General features: G+C 38.1%; 2 protein-coding genes across 2 annotated transcripts; both read right to left on the reverse strand.

The window, feature by feature from the left end:
• Positions 1-235: 235 nt before the first annotated feature.
• LOC141629621 (protein FAR1-RELATED SEQUENCE 5-like) lies at positions 236-1,237 on the reverse strand. The gene is made up of 2 exons (XM_074442596.1): positions 868-1,237; positions 236-360 (listed from the first exon to the last, which is right to left on the reverse strand). The coding sequence occupies exons 1-2, from the start codon at positions 1,235-1,237 to the stop codon at positions 236-238; spliced, it is 495 nt and encodes a 164-aa protein (XP_074298697.1).
• A 14,207-nt stretch (positions 1,238-15,444) lies between these two features.
• Positions 15,445-15,777, reverse strand: LOC141629622 (uncharacterized). Its single transcript, XM_074442597.1, has one exon. It carries the CDS (start codon positions 15,775-15,777, stop codon positions 15,445-15,447), a length of 333 nt encoding a protein of 110 aa, XP_074298698.1.
• Positions 15,778-22,934: the final 7,157 nt, after the last annotated feature.

Consider the following 22,934-nt stretch of genomic DNA (forward strand, 5'->3'; position numbering starts at 1 on the left):
AAAATTCTACAAGAGTCCCATATTTATTTTCAAATCTCTTGAAGAAACTATTCGAACTCTCTGATCTTTGTGTGGTTTTGAAAATGTTACCCATAGGCACATTCCTAAAATAAGCAGGTATCCACTTCTCTCGTTCCGCAAACTTGCCAGTCAACCATTTATTTCCTTCTGACGTGAAGTCGTTAATGACCTTAGCCCAATTCTCTTCAAATTCCTCAGGCTCCAAGTCCTCGCTTTAGACAACATTGTTAAAACGACGTAAGTAATCAGTCTCTTTGCAAATTGTGCTCCCAACCTTGTCTGTTACTTTCTTCATAATGTGCCACATGCAAAAGCGATGTCTTGCTTTTTTGAACACATCTGCAAGTCACAAAATCCACATTATCTATTGTCAGAGTATTATTTTCTATGGTCACAAATCAAGCTTTAAGATTCACAAAACAAGGTCTCAGATTCACAAGATAAGACAAATAACAAAATAGGTGATTTCAACAACTTATGACCAAGTTTATGAATATTTTCTTTGTGTTTCACAAATTAAGTTCTAAGTTTCACAAAAAAAGCTCTGAGATTCACAAAATAAGGTCTGAAATGATAAAAATACTTAATGCTGGATTCAGGTCCTAGTTTCACAATTTTATGTTCCAATTTCACAAGATAAGTTCCAGGATTCACAACATTGAGGTCCAGGTTTCACAATACTACCTACTAGATTCATAGTATAACCTCTAGCATTCAAAAACTAAACCAAATTGAAGATGCCGCTTATAGACAGAGCAGCAAATAAACAACAAGATTAACAAATAATGTTCCTAGATTCACCAAATAAATAACCAGTTTCACAAAAGTAAGATATTCCAAACACACCTTGAACTGCATTTATTATTCCGGCATCTTGGTCACTGATGATGTAATTGGGTTCTTTGCTACCCATTGCTTTCAGAAACTGCTGAAATGCCCAAATAAATGAGTTATCATCTTCATGGTCTAAAAGAGCGCATCCGAATGTTATTGACTTTTTGTGATTGTCAATCCTAGTGAAAGGCGCGAATTTCATGTTATATTTGTTCGTTCCATAGGTTGGATCAAATGACATAGCATCACCAAACAATGTGTAACATCTGATGGAATCCACATTCGTCCAAAAAATTCTTGTCAAAGCATTGTCAGCATCAGTTTCGTATGCAAATACCAACCCTTTTGTTTCTCTAAGAGTTTCTAAACGAGAGATTAACATATCTCCATCCTTACCATTAAGTAGACACTTTACATTTCTTTGGAATTCTTGAACTGCATAACGGAAGCACCCACATTTTCGAAACCCTCTGCTTGTTCCTTGCATAAGTTGTATGTTAAACTAGCCTCGACATTCAATCTCGAATTTTGAATGATCAATTGTTTATGATATTCATTTAGATGATTTATATTGTCTGCAAGTTTCCCGAATTCCCTATTTTTGACCGGTGTCACTGGATGATTGTGACCCTCACGGAATTGTTCAATCTTGTACATTTTTTCATGGAACATGAATTTTATCATTGCTTCACAGCCCCACCTTTTAATTTTAGTTATTCTTGTGCCACTTTTCTTATTGGAACTCTCAGCCTCCTCATCACCTGCAACTCCACCCTTTTTCGTACTGGTTTTAGCAGCTTTTGTTTTTCTATTTCCACTTATTACACCAGCTTTTGTTTTGTCACCAGTTTCAACGGTTGTTGTTTTTGCATCAGCTTGGGGAGGACGTCTTTTCCTCTTATTAAAACCTTCACGATGGCAAACCATGCATTTTGTTCGAATAATACCATCTTTAAACCTCTTGGTTGAAGACTGCCTTACTTCGATCCCACAAGCAATAGCATAAATATTATAGAACAACATCGCTGACTCTCTAAGTCCACAAATGTTTTGCCAACCACGGGTGTAAAATTCTCTTCAATCCTACTTATCCATTGCTCAGTGCCACCCAGTGTGTAAGTTACCAGAGTAGTAGATGTGGAAATAGTTGGCATTGTAGAGGTTGTTAAGATAGTAGTAGAACCCTCACCACCCTGACCAGAACCAACATTAGAGCAAGGAACCTCGCTGCAACTGATACGAGGCGTCACACTACCCTCTGAGTTGTTGTTGTTTACATGTGAATCAACACCTAAGAAGATAAAAGGTTCACAAAGTCACATCTCACATTCACAAAACAAGGCTTAAGATTCACTAAGTAAGGTCTGTGATTCACAAATGAAGGAAGAGAGAAGAATAGGTGATTTATAAATAATCAGAATATTATCTTCGAGTTACACAAATTACGCCTCAAGATTCACAAAACAAGGTCTGAGGATCACAAATAAAGAAAACAAGCTCTAAGATTCACTAAACAAAAACTTAGATTCACAAAACAAGGTCTGAGATTCACCAAAAAAAGAAAAGAGCTTAGAAAAGTAACAGAAATACTTATTTGCTAAGATTCACTGAGTAAGGTCTGAGATTCACTAAACAAGGTCTCAGATTCACAAAACAAGGTCTGAGATTCACCAAAACAAGGTCTGAGATTCACCAAAAAAGTAACAGAAATACTTATTTGCTAGCACATACGGAGTATTACATTTTATCGACTCAATTCATAAATCAACTCAATATCATCTTCAAGAGTCAGTCAACCAACTCTTACAGTCACATAATTAGGTCCTGAATTCACAAAATCGACTGAATTCATAAACTAAACCTTGCAAAAAAACCGAAATACAAAATCGATCAAAATATTGGTCAAATCGCGAGCAGAAATTTTGATAAATGCAAATTGAATCAGAAAACATGAGATTTTACAATAATTAAACAAAAAACGATATACCCGATTCAATAGTACTATTATCATCAATCATTGTGTTATCTACAATCTCCATAGCAATTAGAGCTGCAAAATCGACAAAAACAATGTAGTAAGTACTACGAAATCGCGAGAAAAAGAAAATCGCTCAAAATATTTGTCAAATTTGAATGTTCTATTTAAGAAATCATTCAATTTGTTAAAGTTCGAACCTGATATCATCAAATTATGAGTGAATTGACAGAATTGTATGAATATACTCAATTTTGATCAAAATTATGAAATTACCTGAAAATTAATCGAATTTTCTTCTGAAATTACTTGAATCAACGTTGTTGAATGTTGTTTTGATGAAATCCACGAACAATCGATGAACAAATTGATGAGCTTTGCTTAAGAATTTTCGTTGAACGAACGGGAGCTTGCCTGTTGAAGAAATTTCAGGAAAACGATTTTGTTTGTATATTTTAGAGAGATAGGGTGTAATTGGGCTTTTGTATGATTTAATATTTTAGTGAGAGAAAGTATTTTGGGCTAAATGAAAAGATTTAGAATGTCCCCTCAATTTTCAGCCCAATGAATAATAGGAAGTTAGTCCATAAATGAAGGATTAATGAAGGAATTTAGTGAGGCAGGCCGCCTCGCCATAATTAGCGGTCTCACCGGATCCAGGATCTGTATATATATATATATATATATATATATATATATATATATATATATATATATATATATATATATCGGGTTGAGATCCTATGAGAACCTCATTTACATGAGAACCGTGAGAACCTCAAGTTCAGCACCTTTGTACCTAAAGTTCAGAACCTTTGTACCTCAAGTACGGAACATTTGTAGCAAAGATTCAGAGGATTGCCATTTTACCAAATGAGAAAGCATTGGGTATGAAGAATCAGATTCACAAAATGAAGATTAATTGACGATGGCGAAATAAGTGTTCATCTTATATGTCTTGATTTGACATTTCTATGTACTAAAAATCATCTTCCACTTTTTTTTTGAATGTTTAGATGTCAAATGAGATCATTTTAGTTCATGTTTTACTGAGGATTTATGACTCTTTTAATACTAATTTTCAAATTATATTTAAAAGGAATTTATATGAAAATTGCTTTGTTCATCTTATATATAACATGTATATTGTTGAATTATCACAAAGGCACGTAATGATGTACATATCAAAAGTTCACGGCTTAAGTACGAAAGGTTCAGAAAGTTTTTGCCATAGGTTCAGAACTTATACACGCAAGGTTCAAAAAGCCTATGTCATAGATTCAAAATAGGCGAGGTTTCTTGCCACAAAAACACACTTTCTGAAATCACCTAAAATGCACAAATTTTATGGAGGAACACTGAAAATGCACTAGCCTTTTACAATCACAATGACTAAGCAACTAATCGAAAATCGAAAATGAATAAATTGTGTCTCACACTTTACATCAGAATTTTTTTATCACATTAAATTAAACAAATCAGGCTTTCATTTAACTAGCAACAATGACGATAATGAGTATAATTGAAAAACAAAATCGAAAATGAACAAATTGATAAATTTAGAGAAACGCGAGTAAAAGACAAATAATTGTAAATCAATCAAAAATAGAAAAAACAAATTAAATTATTCTTACCTTGGTTGAGGGATAAAAGATAAAAATAGATTGAAATAACTATCGGTAAATTTAATGAGTAAAATAATTCGGAAAAATCGAAAAATGTACAGGAACTTCAACGAGTAAAATCAAGCAGAAAAATCAACAAGAAATTTGATGAGTAAAATCAACTAGAAAAATCGAAAATGAAGATGATCAAGCAAGAAGAATAGTTGGAAAACAAGAAAAAGAAAAAATTTAGGCCCCACGATTAACTTAACCGGACAAAACAGGTAAAAAAGCGGGAACGTTTAGGCTTTAATAAGTGGAGAAAGAGTTAGATTTATTGTGGGATTAATTAAAATTGGGATTAATAGTGGAATATGGCCTATAGGTTGGACTATTCTCATAAATTTTTCCTATATAGGAAAAAATATATATATATATATATATATATATATATATATATATATATATATATATATAGAGTCGGGATCCGGTGAGAACTCCTAAATATTTGAGGATTGAGGATTAGTGAATACAATATCACAAGTTCTTCAATGCAATATCACGAAAAATTTGACCTTTGCCAAAAAAAAAAATTTTTTTTTGCACAGGTGTTTTTTTCGTGATATTTTATCGAATAACCTCTGATATTGTATTGAACAACTTGTGATATTGTAACAAATCCTCAATCCTCAAAATGATAGTGTATCCTCACATGATCCCATTCCTATATATATATATATATATATATATATATATATATATATATATATATATATGTTGTTTGTAGTGTTGTACGAGTTTATATAGCTGAAAGTTTGAGTAAGAGAATGAATAATTGGTGGAAAAAGATGAATAATTCTTGCATGATAATATGATTTATGATTAAGCATGTTATGTAATGGAAGTTATTTCATAATGTTGTTATGCTAGTAATATGTGAATAGGGGACTTGATGTCATATATTTGTGATTTTGTTTACGTAAGGTTATATAATAAAAACATGGGGGTAATATGTGATTGGTAAGTTGGATGATATATGTGGATTGAGTTATTTTTTGCTTGGCTTTTGAAGATAGTAACATGTGGTTTGGGATAGAGGCTTTATGAGTATTGAGTTGTTTTTGTTTACCTTGTTGTTTAAGTTGTTTGGAAGTAAAAGTCAAATAGTTATGTCGTCTGATTTCAACAAAGTTGTCTTTAAACTGTTATAACTTGAGATTCATAAATGATTTTGAGGTGATTCCAATTATAGGTGATAGCTTGTTCTTTTACTATTTTAATGATAGGTCACACGCTCAAAACGACCAAGAAACGAGTGAGTTATGACCGTTTACGAAAAATGGACAGTGCTGAGAAATGCGTAAGGTACTCGATTGAGTGGCCCCCACTCGATCGAGTGCACCTCTTGTTACTCGATCGAGTAGCCCTAGTAATTTGTTTTACGTGCTTATGACCTTCACCCACTCGATCGAGTAAGTCACTCACTCGATCGAGTGGCCTGTACTCGATCTAGTGACCCCTGTTTTGGGTCATATGCTTATATTTTGACTTCGTTGCATATTATGTTTGATTCAAATGTGTTATTTTACTTCGTTATGCATTTTTTTACGTATGTAATGGTCCTGATGCGTAAGTTACCCAATCTTATGATGTAAAGAGTGGCACTTGTGGCGAGTGTGAGTTCGGTGGGGAGGACATGAGTGATATGCGGTTGTGATAGGCAGTGGAAAAGAAAAGAAGGATTGGTAAGGCTTATTAAGGCATGGAGCAGGTTTTGTGAGAAGAGATGAGTGATATGATTTTGTGTTGAGTAATGTAAAAGTAAGTAAATATGGACAAGGGATGATGGGATTCTAAGGAACGCGAGAATGAAAAGATTGAAAGGAAGGATGTGGATGGTGGCAACTTGAGATGTGTGAGGAATTATGGAGGGAGATGGTTAGGAAATCGTGTGGGTTAAGGATATATGTATTGAAAGGTCGTTTTAGAGGAATTGAGAAGAGTGGTATATAGTGAACTTAGTGGAGACATGTCGCGACGTGGATTTGCAGATAGTGAGTGAGTTTGGGAATTTGTGTTATCAAGAGATGAAACTAATGTATAATTTCCTTGAGCAATTAACGGTATAAAATGAATTTTGATTTTTAGAGATGTAAAAAGGGAGATGCAATTGTTTGAACAAGTAAACGTTGATTCTATGGATAGATTAGTGGGCAAGGGTGAGTGATAGCATAATAAGAGAATATCTATGGTAAGAAAGAGTGAGATGATATCGATATGAAATAGTGAGATGTTAGTTTTGGAGCAACGAGAAGGTAATAGGAGCACTAAAGAGTTAGGTAGAAGTGATAAGGAGTTGAATGGTTAATTGCATTTGTCGAGTGTAAAAAGAAAAGAATGAGGGGAGTAAAACTAGGAAAATGTTCACCGGAGTTATGTGATATAAAAGTAAGGAATCGTCGAGATTTATAATACTATCATGAGGATTTGAGTTAACAGTTATATAGGAGTTCTAGGACGACATGATAATCATAAGTTTCGAGGAATTAAGTAAAGTAAAAGTTGGGTAATTGCACCATTGAGATCTTGGTGGTCAGTCGGGTGACGATACAATTAAGGATGGAATTTGAAATAGTGTTGAGGTGATTTTTGTTGATGTATTTGATGTTCGTTATTTGTGATGATAACCAAAGATAGGAAAGAAATCGTGATGTTTAAAGATAAGTGTAAGAGGTTTGATGTATGAACGGTGGTAATGTGGAGGTGTTGTCACTAGTGGTTAAGGGTGATGATAAATAGGAAAGATGGCCAATCTAAAGAGGTTGATTTTATAGAGACCGGATTGATATGTATGGTTGTGAGGAAGTATAAGACGTAGTCTTAGAAGGCGGTTCCTGGTAGTGAGTGTTAGTTGTATGGTTATGTATGGCAGAAGGTGCTGGTTATGTGAATGGAAGAATGTGTTATGAGGGGCATACGAGTTAAGCTCAATCAAGAGGTAACCTTTATCAGGTGGTAACTTACGTGATCATGATTGACTAGTTGGATGTGATTACGGGTCTATGATGTGTATAAATGTTTGTGTGAGGTTCTGACCTCACAAGAAGTAGTATGGTGTGATAATTATAAAGTTGTTATCTGCATTTTCTATATGTTGAGTACGGTAACCTAATTGAATAAATAAATAAAAAATGGTAATAATTTGATTGATCTGGCATGGCTAGTTATAATTGTATGTGTATTTATAATACATGTGTATTCCGTGAAATGGTAAGAATGATGTTCATGAGATTCTTGTCTGTTTATTCCACATAATATGTTGTGTTGTGATTTATTAAAGCAGTTTTGAGTAAGTTTTCTTGTCCGGAAAGTTATACTGAATCAATGTTTGTGGGAATTGTATGTGGTTGTGATGTCTATCGATGTGGTTGTTGTGCCTCGGGTGGTGATCCGGGCACGGTACTTCGTGTTGTGATGCAGGTATTTTCGTGCTACGGTGCGGCTGTTGGTGGCGGTCTTGCGATGCCGTCACCGGTTGTGGTGGAGTAGGCGGGATGATTACGATACGAGTTTTCGAAAGTACATATCAGTTATACATAGATTGTTGTTTATTTACTGTTGTTACTTGTGAGTTTCGGTTAGATATATAGACTATTGTTTTGTTTGTTGATGTTTCTTGCTAGTTTTAGCTTGGGAGTGAGGGTAGAATATGGTATGAAAGAGAGTTGTATATATTTTCGTTGTTGTCATAGTATAGTGATATTCTGTTGATGGGACACAGTTGGCAGAAGTTGTTATAGTACAGTTGATCTTGTTGTAGATGAGGCATTGGTGCACATAGTCATGACAAGTGATTCGTAGAACATGTGTGGTAATGATCTGAAAGCTGCAGGTGGTTCATAATCTTTCGTTGAGACAGTGAGTGTAGGGTGTTGGGAATTAGTGTCATGTTATGTTATGTATGAGTTTTGCGGTAATGAAAGAAAAGAACTTGAGGATCTAGTGTGAGTGCATGTAATAATTGTGGATCGTGAGTTATGAGTATGGAGATAGGTGCAGGTATAGAGGATTATGTCGTTTTGGCAGTAATAGGGAACAAATGAAGTTTTGGTTAAGCTAAAGATTTTGAGGTATAGGTTAGGTGGTGTAACGAGTGAATTGAAGAATGAGAATTGTTTAAGTAAGAGAGCCTTAGATATATGCATGGCGAGTGTTTAGATTATAGGTGGTTATCTTTGACAACGGTGGTGATGGGGATAATGAGAAGAATTAGATAGGATTTAGTATTAGTGAGTTACGAGGACGTAAAATTTATCTTAAGAGGAGTAAGATGCGATAAAAGTGATTTTGATGGTTGAGCATATGGCAGTATAATTGGAAGTAGAGTGTTGGTGTAGCATAAAGGATGGATATTTATTTTGATTGATTTTATTAAAGGTCATGACCGTGCTTGTAGTAGTTCGATGTTTAAGAATGGGAGAATATTTCAATAGTGTTGACAGTTAGATGATGATGTTATGAGTGTGAGTAAACTTCGAGGACGAAGTTCCTTTTAAGGGTGGTAGAATGTAACATTATGTTTGATGTTTATGGGTGTCTTTGTTTTGGATTTGCTGGTGGATAATATGTTAGTGAAACGGAGCTAGCAGCGTTTGTGGATGGTAGTTTCTAGTGTATGGAGTTAGTGTCGAGAGAGGCTATAATGTGGTGGATACGATATCATGAGTCATGTTGTGGAGGTAGACGTAGTTGGTGGAGTTGGTGTTGAGAGTTCATGTTTTATAGGTTGGGTTTTCGTTTGACTTCTTAGCTATGTTGTTGTGTCTTGGTTGAGTTTGTGTATTTGTTTTGAGTATGGGTTGAACTTCGGGGACAAAGTTCTTTTTAAGGAGGGAAGACTGTAATACTACGGTTTTATGAGTCTCTGGGTACTCTATCGAGTGGGGCTTACTCTGTCGAGTAAGCATGTTTTGATTTACGAATCAGTGTTCTGCCTGTAGGGTACTTGATCGAGTAGCCTTGGTACTCGATCGAGTAAGTGGCACTCGATCGAGTATGTTAGTTACTCGATCGAGTAAGTCGGTTAACGGGTTATATCTCGACGGGTTTTGTTAATAATGCGAATTAGTATTTATATTACGCCGTCATCTTTCATACACACTTTTTATAAACCTAATACACTCAAAAGAGATTGCAAACTACCTTGTTCTTCCTATTCGCATTATTGGCAAATACCGGAGCTAGAGAGGTCGGATTTCATCGTTCTTTGTATCATTGTGATCCTTGCGTCAAGGGTAAGTCCTACGTACCATTTTTATAGCATTTGGTTAAGGTTGTTTAAACCCTAATTTTGGGATTGGGGGTTTTCTATGTTTATGTTGATGTAGTAGTGATTGTATGATTATGTGTATAGGAGGAGGGTTCGTAGAGGAAAGGTTTTGAGAGAGCGGCTAGATTGTTTGCTGTTTGTGTTGCATTCCAGATAGGTTTTCCCTACTCAGTATTAGTTACATGATTGTGTGGTGATTGTTATTGTTATTTAGTAATTATCGTACTGGAATTGGTTGTTGGTAATTGTTGGTGTTGTGACGGTTGTTGTTTATTGTCGTTGACTATCTGTCTGTGTTCTTCGGGGTGCGTCCCTGGCTGAGTGGAGTCATTGCGGGAGTGGCTTCACGCCCTTGATTCGCCTCCTGTGGAACCCGCCACAGGAGGGATGTGCACATTGATGAACATGGGTTTATCGCTCGATGGAGATGAGCGGGGCTTAGGTGGGAACGGCTGCGGTCCCCCACTGGCGGCGAGGAGTATCTGTTACGATGGGTACTCTAGCAGGGCTACACACTTTAGTGTGTAGTCAGTTATGAGGTGATTGGAGATGGAGACTGGGATTGTGTGTGAGCTGTTTCTATGATTTTTTTAGTGTGACTTTGATTGTGTAATTAATACTGACCCCGTTTAATGTTTTAAAAACTGTGGTGATCCATTCGGGGGTGGTGAGCAGTTATTGAGCAGGTATGATATGACGCGTATAGGATAGCTGGGATAACTCATCACGTGGCAGTTAGAAGTCTTCCGCTGCGTCAGACGATGTTTTACAGTTTTGACAGTTTTATTAGTAGACCGTCTGAGAACCTTGTATTTCAGTTTAACAGTTTTGGTTTTGATCATGTAATCACTTTAAACTATATTGTTATTTAAATTATGTTTCTTCATTGTCATTTGATTATCATTGCCTCGGGTAACCGAGATGCTGACGTTTTTATACCTTAATGGTCCTGGTAAGGCACTTGGAGTATGGGGGTGTCACAAAAAGCTACTAAAAGCTTAATTTCCAACAAAACACAATGAAAACAAGCAAAAACAACTAGAACAAGGCTAATATTAGTGCAAATTATATGTAAAATAGAGCTAAAATAAGGGGGTAAAATCATATATAAAATGGACACATCAAACTCCCCCAAACTAAGCTCTTGCTTGTCCCTAAGCAAGAAACCATATCCCATCAATTGCAATATCCTAAAACAAGCTAAAGCATAAAGTTTCAAAACCCGAAACAACATGGGCATAAGGATAATGCAAAAACAAGGATGAGATTTACATGACGGCGTAGCATGAATGACTATGAAGAAGTTTTCGGCCCTTACATGATCTTTTTGACTTTGGACTCTCACGATTCACTCAATACTCATTATATGTGAAAGGATTTTTATGTGAGTAGCACTCACCTATCCTCGAATCATGAGAGTGTGCCCGCAATCAAATATGGTAGATATTTCAAATCACAAGTCAAAAATAATCAAAATGCAAGCACGTAAAAGAAGCCAAATGTGTAGAAGAAGGCAATTTTGTAATGGGTAAGAAAGAGGATCATATGAATTATGGTTATGTGGAGCTAAGTCAAGCTAGCAATAACCAAATGAAAGGATGCTCAATCCCAAAACTAAATCCAAAAATTTCAATGCAAACCATAAGAAAACTCTCCAAAAGATGATAATAAAACATGAGGATTTTCTTAATTTCACTTCTTCTTCTTTTTCTCAATACAATTCATGCTTCTTTTTTCGTTTTCATTATTTTCATTCATTTTTTTCATTCTTTTTTCCACATCTTTTTCACATCTTTTGTATCTTCATTTTTCATTTTTTTTCTTCTTCACGACTCCTTTTTCACTTCTTTTTTTCATTAACCAATTCCGGAAAATAGCAAATCCGGCATAACCAAGCTCACAAAGACCAAAAATTAAGCATATCGCAAATGAGCACCCTAACACCAATGATAAAGCTAATAGCTTAACAAGGTAGGCAAGTATAATGTAGATAGATAAGATGTAAACATGTGTAAGGAGGGGCTAGAAATGAGCAACAAAGTCTATGTGAATGGCTTCAAAAGCAAGCATATAATGAAAGTAATGCTCATAAAAGATGAAATAAAAACAATACTTGTGCGTCATTGATATAACACACACCATAAGGAGACCTATACTCACTTAAGTGAGACCGGAAAAAGATGTACCGGTCCAAGGAGGCTCTACCTTACCATTTTTTAGCTTGCCAAAAGTCAAGATCATGCCTAATGGTTCAATTTTTATCTTCCACCTAATATGTCAAGACATCCCCATGTAGTAATTATCCCATCAAATAAGAAAGAATAATTTTCTATAAACTATCATTAGCATAAGCAAGAGAGCATAAAACACAATTTTCATGACAAAAGTATGCTAAATGGAGCATTAGAAGCAAAAAGCAACACAATTCTCTCAAAATTTTCAGATTTTTCCTAAATGCAAACTATACTACAATGCAAATGCAATCCCCCCCCCTTCCCAAGCTAAACACAACATTGTCCTCAATGTGCCAACATACAAAGCAACCAACCAAACCATAAAAATGGCTCAAAGCACATAAACAAGAAAGACAAGAGGTTAAATTTAATGCGTTGTCAGAAATTAAACTAAAATGCAAAGGAAGTAACACTTACTAGACTAGCTAGCCCCCCCCCCCTCCCCCAAGCTAGTATACATACGGGGGACTCTTCCATTCATCAACAATTTAAGAAAAGGGCAAAAAATCGAAGCCCTTCCTACCTTTCTTTGCTTTACCACTACCACTTCCCGATGCATCATCTTGGTGACCACTACCACTTGGTTCATCCCTTTGGAGAGGAGTGACATATTCACCAATATTTTGTCCACTACCACGTCCTTCTCCATAACTACTATATCCTCCATAACCACCATAGCCACCATAACCTCCATTGAATGCCTCTACTCCATAATCTGAACCACAAAAATCCGGACTAGGAGCATAAGTACTTGCATGATAACTAGAAGAAGAAGGGAATCCACCCGGGGGATAGTTATAGAATGATGGATGTTGTCGCTCGGGTCGGATTATCCGTTGTCTAGCAAAATGGTCATTAATAGGATGGAATGCAAGTCTTTGATCATCACGGATGGCATTAACATTAAGACTAAGGTCTCGCATCATATCCATCATGTCTATGCTAGAGATGGAATGGTGTGCTTGAGAGGGTTGACCTCTTGCACGCCGCTCAATGGTGGTGGGTGTCTCTTCTCTTAGAGGCAAGAGATAGGTGGTGGGTGTAAATGGGGCATTTCCACGACGGGGTTTGGTATGTACTAAAGCTTTTAGTTCACTTTTCTCATCCGGTAGACTAATAGAATCATTACTACCAATTTTCCAAATTATGTGTGGATGAGAGTTTCTAAACCAATTGCAAGATAGAAAATATTCATAATCAAGTCCATCCCCCTTTTCCCTAGTAGCGTCCAAAGGACGCATGTCGGTGGTCTCTTTGGTTAAAACGGCATAAATTATGAGCAATTTTAGTAACAAACCCACCCATGACAATAGCACTATTTTTCTGGTTACATTGTTTGGTCAAATGCACTACAATGTGGTAAGGGATATTTATCCCCCATTTTTCATCACCATTAACATTAAGAAAGCACCCAAAATTTCAACCTCTATTTTCCTGACCGAGTGAGGCTCATTTCTACCAAAGAATGTCCACCCCATAAACCTTTGCCAAATGCGAATTTCGGGGTAGAGAATATATTGATGAGGGACATGATCCCAATCAACAAAGGGGCAGTGAGAAATGGATTGCCATGTTATTTTGGGGTTGTAATATTCGGGGGAGTCAATATGTAAGCCTTCATGTTTCAATTGAAATATTTCGGCAAATTCCGCTAAAGTCAATGTATAGTCATTATTGAACAACCGAAAACTTACACCATGAATAAAGTCCTTCTTTTAGATTTATGAAACTCAAAAGAACTCAAAAACTCAAGGGTGAGTTCGGGGAAGGTCTTATAATTCATGGTGTAACAAGCCTTTTTATCAAGATTCTTAAACAAGTCTTTAACATTTTTCTCAATACCAATATTTTTCAAAGAAGCTTGATTGATGAATTTAGTAGCTTTCATACCTTTGGCTCTAAAGATAACCCAATTATCCCATTGTTTTTTACTATTGAAGATGACTTGGGAAAATGTGGGATCATGCCATTCCGGTGTATCTTGCATTTCTACATCCTCCGCAGCTCGGGAGGACTCCGCACCACCTATCCTTCTCTTTGTAGCACCTTGGGTAGTAGCTTTTCTAGATGCCATTTCTGAAATTTATGACAAAAATTCATCTTAAGACAAACAAAAATCCATACAAACAAGTATAATAGAACAAATGAATTAACTAATTCATCCTATAAACATTAATAGAACACAATTTAATCAATTTCTAGCATAAAAAAGCACAAAATCAATTTCCCCCAATTTGAGTTAGGGTTTGATAAAGTTGATTAAATTGATTAGAATGGATGAAATCAAAGAGAAAGGAGATGAATACTTACTTGGTGATGTTAAAGGATGAACAAATCTTGTAAAATGATGATGGAAATGGTGTTTTAAAGTGATTTTAGGTGAAGAAAGTGAAGAAGAAAATGAGAGGAGAGGAAGAGTAGTACCGTCGGGTTTGATGAAGAATGATTCTCTTTTTTGTTTTGTTTTTACCTACTATCAAACAAAGGCGAAAAAAAAAGAAACTTACGACCCTGATTGGGGCTGGCCACCCCGATCGGGTTGACCGTCTCCAGCTCGTTTTGACTTTCTTAATCCGTATTGTGTAATGTCGTCCCATTTCTGAAAGTTATGTCCCCGAACGGTGTTGCTAGCATGGGGACGTGTGAATATCCTCTTTGAGCTTTCTTTTCTTCTTTATTCACCTATAAATCACAAAACAAAACACCGTCAAGTCTAGTGATTATTTCTAAATCTAAAAAACATTAAATTTGCGAAAAATAAAAAAATAAAAATAAAAGCTTGGGTTGCTTCCCAAGAAGCGCTGGTTTAACGTCCTGCACGACGTTAGAAGCTTGTGTCGATTTAAGCTTCCATAAGTAGAGGATGAATGGTCACTTTCTCTACTACTCCAACGATCACATTCACATGGTAGACGTTCAAACGATGGCCATTAGCTTTGATTTTTTCGCCATTGGTGGTCATCACTTCAACGGAACCGAACTTGTTGACATTTGTCACGGTAAACGAACCGGACCACCGCGATCGTAACTTTCCCGGAAATAGATTGTAGTGGGAATGAAGGGTAACACCTTATCACTGATTTGAAATTCCTTCTTCAAAATCTTCTTGTCATGCCATCTCTTTGTTCTCTCCTTGTAAAGACTGGAGTTCTCATAAGCTTGTAAGCGGAACTCATCAAGCTCATTTGGTAGCAACAACCGCTTTTCTCCACTCAACTTTGCATCCATGTTTAGCTCTTTGACCGCCCAATAAGCTTTATGCTCCATCTTAACCGGTATATGGCACGCCTTTCCATAGACCAACCTATAAGGTGAGGTACTAATAGGTGTCTTGTATGCGGTTCGGTAGGCCCTCAAGGTATCATCAATCTTTATACTCCAATCCTTTCATGATTTGGCAACAACTTTCTCAAGTTTGGACTTGAGCTCATGGTTAGAAACCTCTACTTAGCCACTAGTTTGTGGATGGTAAGCCAAGCCACTTCTACGGTATACCCCATATTTTTCTAATAAAGCATCAAGTTGTTTCTCACGAAAGTGAGTACGACGATCACTAATAACCGCTATTGGCACTCCAAATCTCGAGACTATGATCTTCTTGAATAAGTTGATCATGGCACGGACATCATTGGTGGGAGTAGCAATTGCCTCTACCCATTTAGAGACATAATCAATGGCGACCAAAATATACCGATTTCCTTTTGATGAAGGAAACGGTCCTTGATAATCAATACCCCACACATCGAATACCTCCACTTCTAAGATACCATTTAAAGGCATCTCATGCCTCCTTGATATAAAACCCGTCCTTTGGCAAGCATCGCAAGCTATCACGAAATCTTTTGCATCTTGGAAGATGGTTCGCCAATAGAAGCCGAATTGCAACACATTTGCAACTGTTTTGGATGGTCGATGATGTAATACTCGTCATTTTAGAGACCCGTTGACCGTCGTTGACTGACCTTAGACACCTATATAAACCTTCGGAAACCTTACGAGTTAGCCTGGTGACGTTATAACACTTTGGAGTTGTTGTTACTCGATCTAGCAGACGCTACTCGATTGAGTAGCTTAGTCACTCGATCGAGTAGAGGCCACTCGATCGAGTAAGTTGCCTACTCGATCTAGTAATGTGTTTTCAGCGGGGAATTATATATCGTGAAACCCCAAATCATTTCTCCTTTCTTCCTAAAGCTAGATGCCGCCATTTCACTTCTCCTTCACCATGGTTCATCTCCTTGAGGCCTTTGAGAGTGGTTACCCCATAGGGATGGGATGCTTGAGTCGGGTAGCGGTCTTGTCGCCGCATTGCTTTGCTTAGGTATGTTGTCATCATCATCATCGTATCCCTTGATTTTAGTTATGATTATAGTAGTAGTAATAGATGGTTATGCTGGTTGTTATAGGTGGTTTTGGTGGTTGCTTGTTATCTTATGATCGTGCGCGGAATCGCTGCGGTTGCTAAAGGTAGGTTTTCCTACTCAGTGTTGTTGGTTGTCTAGAGTGTCTATTGTTGTTGTATAACTGTTTAGTGGTGTTGTTAGTGGTGTAGATTGGTTGTTGTTGACTCTTGTTGTTGTATAGTGTGGTTGATTGTAGATGGTTGTCTATGGTTCTCGAGGTGCGTCCTCGGCTGAGTGGGGTCACTTGCGGGAGTGGCTTCACGCCCTTGATTTGCCTTCTGTGGAACCCGCCACAGAAGGGATGTGCATATTAAGGAACATGAGTTATTGCTCGGAATGATGAGCGGGGCTTAGGTTGGAACGGTTGCGGTCCCCACTGGCAGAACTGAACCTTCGGGAAGTCAGAGATGTGTGGTTTGATGGAGGTGGTGGTGTGTGTGTATCATTGTGTTTCGCTGTGTCTGCTTTCGTATCAGTTACTGACCTTGTGTGGTGTTGTTGTGTTGTCTTCTTGTGTTGTGTCTGCTGTGATTTACTATGGTGAGCAGTCAGTCTTAGCAGGTTGGTGTATAGATCTTAGCTGGGTGCTTGGAGGGGCAAGGATACCACGAGTCTTGGTAGAGATAGTTTCACTTAGTTTATAGTTATCACGAGTTGTATCTTTGTATCGTTTGTTTGGTTTAAATCACTTGTAATTTAATATAATGTTCTTTTATCGGTATTTGATTATTACTGTCCTCGGGCAACCGAGATGGTAACGCCCTTATCTGCTAGGAAAGGTCTTGTTAAAGCTCCTTGGTAGATGGGGGTGTTACAAAGTGGCATCAGAGCGATGATTTTGGAACCTGTAACTAATGAGCCCAATGAATGTAGCGAGTCTAATAAAATGAACCTGGTGTATGTATGTTGGGAGCCCCAGATGATGCTTGATTTTGGGTAAGTAGGCGCCCTCATTTCAAAATCATGGCCCCAATATGCTTAAGCCAGCAACTGAGTAAGGGGATATCGAGTCGGGAATTGTGTGCATAGATGTATATGATGCATAAGTTAGCGATAGATGTGATGGAATCAATGGTAATGTTTAGTGCGTGTAATTCGTGTTGATGAACTATGAAGGTTTGTGGTTGAGTGTAAGTGTATGTGGATGTGGTAAGGATGGTGAAAGTACTGATAGTTGCATAATAGTATTGGATAATGTGATGATAATAATGAGTTGTAAGTCTTTGTATGCGTACTAGTTTATTAACGAATTGTAAGTCTTTGTATGTGATGATAATAATGAGCTGTAAGTCTTGTACTAGTTGATAGTGTTTGTCAAGTAGTAATTGGAATTGCCATGGATGAATTTGTTGAGTACTTTTGTGATATGGCATAATTAAGTTGGATATCTGGTTGATGAATTATCGTGACATGTTTGAAATTTGTAGCGAACTTGAGTAAGATATGATAGTTATTGCTAGATGGATGCTTAGTGTACTATAAACATAAGTCTAATATTTGGATTTGCAAATGTGTAAGTAAATGGGAAGTAGTGTGTTGATTGTATATGTGTATAAGTTGACATTATAGCAAATGGTTTTGCATAATGGTTGTTATAGGATGGCATGATATGTGTAAAGTTCGGATGAAATAGTTATGTTACATTTGAGTAGTAATAATGTGTGGTGATTGGATGAAATAACCTGTGACGATTTCCATATATACTTGGGAATCGACACGAGTTATAGTTTTGCAGGAACCGTTAACTAAACCCGTAGTTTTGACCATGTACCTATCCTTGCTCGACTGAGTACGAGTGCCTACACGACCGAGTAGACCTTACTCGATCTAGTTCAGGAGTTATAAGATCGAAAAAGTTGGAACTACGATCGAAAACTCGATCGAGTAGCTCCAACTCGATCGAGTAGAGGCCACTCGATCGAGTACCTAACTTACTCGATCGAGTAAGTGCTACAGAACCCGCTAATAGACGGGATTCTTATACCTTTCCCAATTCTTTTTTTCTTTTGTTTCTTCATACTTCTAAACCCTAATTTTTTTCAATCTCTCTTTGCTCTCAAAGTTTCGTGAAGTTGTGCTTGATTTCTTGCTTTCCTTCTTGTTTAATTCGTTCTTTTCACTTGCGAATCATTCAAGGTAAGAATGTTCATCCTTTTCTTTGTTTTTAATCAATTAGAACCATATAAAGTGTTGGTGTTTTCTGAAAATTCGATTTATATACATGTATTCTTGCTTATAATTGTTGTACCATGGTATAATTGCTCTGGATTGTTGATTATTGATGCTAGAAGTGGAAAAATCAAATTAATATGGGGTATGTGGGAAAAATCAAATTATTATTGATGCTCTGGATTGTCTTTTGCATATGGAAGGGGGAAAAATTGAGTAATGTATGTTATGGGTATCATGTTTAGTGTTGATTTTGACTAGTTTTACCTAAAATTTTGCCTAAAACTCCGTCTTAAAAGTGCCCCAAACTGAAATTCGCCCCTAATTCTTTTGATGAATATTTATTTGTGAAACTCTTTTCAAAAGATTAATACCATAATTTTCCAATTGGTTTGTTCATTGATGTTGCAGTTCTCATAATTTGATAGCTATAAAGACCGTCTGATATAAATTTTGGAAGTAGCATGTTTGAAACTTTTGATGGTTTTGGTGAGAGTGTGTACGTAGTTATTTCTTCTTCCATGAGTATGTATGAAAAGTTTATTTACTTCGAGTAAGTGTCTGTATGTATGCCTAAAATATGTGTTGAAACAGATGCCGAGACCTGCAGTTGGTACTCGTGAGGGGGAGGGCTTCTGAGACTGAGTTAGTGAGGGGAGTCAGGGACCCACTGTTCCACCCTGCCTGAGTACCCCACCGTTGTCTTTGCTGACTTCAAGCAAAGAGATGCTTTTGCCGAGTTACAAAAACGTCGTATAAAACCAACCCGTTGTATCGACACCACTATCTTAGAGGACTTTAAGGTAGAGACGGATGTGAGGCATATCTTTGAGACCTTGGGGTTAACTGGTTTATATCGTCTTAGGAAACATTGCTATGCCTTCTTGACTTTGGAGTTCATGAGTTCTTTTCTCTATGATGCGGCGGCTAAGACCGTCCAATTTCCTCTCATGAACAATAGTTTCATCTTGACCATGGACTTGTTTGCTAGCCACCTTAGCCTTGCCCAACCGGAAAAGGGAGCCCTTAAGAATATCCTGACTGAGTGTGGAGCCAGTAGTTACATACCTTGCTTTACCAGTAAGCACGCCCCCACCTCTAGCAACATGTTGATAAATGATGTGCAACACATCACTTTGAAGATCTTTCTTCGTGCCTTAACTTGTCTACTCTATGACCGGAAGGATGTGAGTAAGCTTAACTCACATGAGGTGATGTTGCTTGTTGCCTACCTTAACCCCACCCGAGCCCTGAGAGTTTTTTTACAGTGCCCCGGCCATAGTTTGTGCTAGCTTAGCTTTGATGGCCACCTCTGGGACCCGATACTTTAGTTGTGACACTATTGCCACACGGTTGGAAGAGCGTTTGACCACCTTAGAGGCAACCTCGGCCCATGCACCTTTGGCCCCGTCTGTGCCTACCTTAGACCGAGACTGCTTCCTCGACCAGAAATGGTTGAGAACTTTGGAGGGTGGTGGTTTGGCTTGGAGAGTATGGGGGATGAGTTGGATGAGGATACCTGACCCCGAGCACCTTCCTGCGACTGAGCCCTTGACAGTGGCGGTAGTGGCAGCGGACTCCAATGATGAGGAGGAGGCTCCTGCGCGGCAGTACTACCTCATTGATGATGATCTTTTGGAGGTGATGCAAGAGCCGACTAAAAAGGAGCAGGCTAGACCCGAGTATAGGCAGCCTGGAGTGGGGAGGGGACCGAGACGGGTGAGGGAGAGTGTTGCTGAGACCCAGCTAGCGCAGCACGTGCCTCCACAACATCAGTTTCCCAGCTACCCTGCGTTCTTTAGTCCTAAGATGAGGGTGATTGAGCTCACGGAGAGAGTGTCTGCCACTTTGACACTGGAACCTACATGAGATGGCTTATGTTCAGGGCATTGGGACCGAGGCGGCCCAACCGGTGTGGTTGAGAGCTGTTGGAGACGACAGCGGGGTCTTTCATTCCTTCGGCGTGGATCGGACTACTTGGGGAGAGCCTCCGAGTTACCCCTACGGTTGCTTCGCACCATGGCGAGTGGGACCAGATTCTGGCACTGGTGATATCGCGGGTGAGGTTACAGTTGGAGCGGGCACATCCGGAGGAGGTGGTGGCGATGAAGAGATGGAGGAGCAGGCCATGGAGTGATGCTTATTTCTTTGATCTTATTTTATATATACTCGTTCCCGTGGATTTGTCATAGTTAGTACGTGGTTTGTTGGTTTGTTGGTACTTGGTTTGTTAGTACTTTTGTTACATTTTGGTTTGTATTTGGCCATAAGGCCGTATTTTGGATGATTTTAGGACTTGATATGCAGGTGGTTCATGTCGGAATTAAAATTCTAACTTATATATGTTTCTTTGGTTTGGCAAGGTGATCATTTGGAGAATTTCGACCTGTGGCTACTCGATCGAGTGCCCATCACTCGATCGAGTAACCGCACGAGTGACTTTGGGATGAATTCGGATCTCGACGTACTCGATCGAGTAAGTGATGAACTCGATTGAGTAACGTCAAATCGATCTAGTACCTACCAAGCTCGATCGAGTGCCCCTGTATGATGTTTAGTTCATTTCAAAAATTTGGTTGGATCTTCGAGCTTGTGGTCCTTGTGATTAATGTTTCTTCTTTTGGTGGTCGACAGCAGCGTCGTGTCTCATGTGTGGTTTGTGAGCTTGTATATAAATATGTGGTTTAAACAATTCAAGAATGGTTCATACAATTTGCATACTAGATCGAATTACCTCAAGTAGCATGTCGTATGGTGGTTATAATTCTTGTTGCATAATTTGTGTGGTTGCATACTCAATTATTTGATGTTATGTATGATATTGGATGACAGAATGCGTAATTATATTGTTCACTATTCCAATGGTTTTCATATAAATGAATCATATCTATGTAATGTTATGGGAGTATCATGGTCGTTGTGAGTCTCAATGTATAATATGATTTGTTCGTAATGTCAATATGGAATACAAATTTATCGCCTTGTGTAATAGTTACAGTGGTTTTGATGGTGAACTTCGGGGACGTAGTTCTTTTTAAGAGGGGAAGAGTAATGTCGCATGAGAAATGACTTAATTATGACAATTTTATAGTATTTTAAGTAGTTGTTTGAGTAATTGGCAGTGGTTATGGTATAATTGTTGGCAATATTTTGATTAAATTAAAATATTGTTGTATTTCGTTTCCAAGTAATTGTTCCCAAAGTTGTTATTTAGTTTAATGGTAGTTGTTGATTTGATAAGAAGTTTAGTGATTTGATAGGAAGTCGTGTTGTGTAATGTGTGCTAAGGTAGATGATGATGATGATGATCGATGAACATTCATATCGGGGCGGTATTCATGAACGGTTTTGTTTTCCCGTGTCGGGATGGATAGTGGTAGTTTGCCTTGGTTCCTTTTTGCTTTATGTCATGGGGGGAAGGATGAGTTGAACTTCGGGGACGAAGTTCTTTTTAAGGGGAGAAGACTGTAATACCCATCCTTTTAGAGACCCGTTGATCGTCGTTGACTGACCTTAGACAACTATCTAAACCTTCAGAAACCTTACGAGTTAGCCTGGTGACGTTATAACACTTTGGAGTTGTTGTTAATCGATCTAGCGAAGGCTACTCGATCGAGTAACTTAGTCACTCGATCGAGTAGAGGCCACTCGATCGAGTAAGTTGCCTACTCGAACGAGTAGCGTTTTTTCAGCGGGGAATTTTATATCATGAAACCCCAAATCATTTATCCTTTCTTCCTAAACCTAGATGCCGCCATTTCACTTCTCCTTCACTATGGTTCATCTCCTTGAGGCCTTTGAGAGTGGTTACACCATAGGGATGGGATGCTTGAGTCGGGTGGCGGTCTTGTCGCCGGATTGCTTTTCTTAGGCATGTTGTCATCATCATCATCGTCTCCCTTGATTTTAGTTATGATTATAGTAGTAGTAATAGATGGTTATGCTGGTTGTTATAGGTGGTTTTGGTGGTTGCTTGTTATCTTATGATCGTGCGCGGAATCGCTGCGGTTGCTAAATGTAGGTTTTCCTACTCAGTGTTGTTGGTTGTCTAGAGTGTCTATTGTTGTTGTATAACTGTTTAGTGTTGTTGTTGGTGGCGTAGATTGGTTGTTGTTGACTCTTCTTGTTGTATAGTGTGGTTGATTGTAGATGGTTGTCTATGGTTCTCGAGGTGCGTCCTCGGCTGAGTGGGGTCACTTGTGGGAGTGGCTTCACGCCCTTGATTTGCCTTCTCTGGAACCCGCCACAGAAGAGATGTGCACATTAAGGAACATGGGTTATCGCTCGGAATGATGAGCGGGGCTTAGGTGGGAACGGCTGCGGTCCCCACTGGCAGGACTGGACCTTCGGGTAGTCAGAGATGTG

This window comes from Silene latifolia, chromosome Y (genome assembly GCF_048544455.1).
Source record: "Silene latifolia isolate original U9 population chromosome Y, ASM4854445v1, whole genome shotgun sequence".
In the NCBI taxonomy this organism is placed as follows: Eukaryota; Viridiplantae; Streptophyta; class Magnoliopsida; order Caryophyllales; family Caryophyllaceae; genus Silene; species Silene latifolia.

Bases quoted from the DNA above. Each gene is read 5' to 3' on its own strand.
- LOC141629622 (XM_074442597.1), bottom strand. From the start codon at position 15,777: ATGCCTTTAAATGGTATCTTAGAAGTGGAGGTATTCGATGTGTGGGGT.
- LOC141629621 (XM_074442596.1), bottom strand. From the start codon at position 1,237: ATGTTAATCTCTCGTTTAGAAACTCTTAGAGAAACAAAAGGGTTGGTA. The intron at 361-867 runs GTGTGTTTGGAA...TGTGACTTGCAG, and splicing joins AATAATAAATGCAGTTCAAG to ATGTGTTCAAAAAAGCAAGA.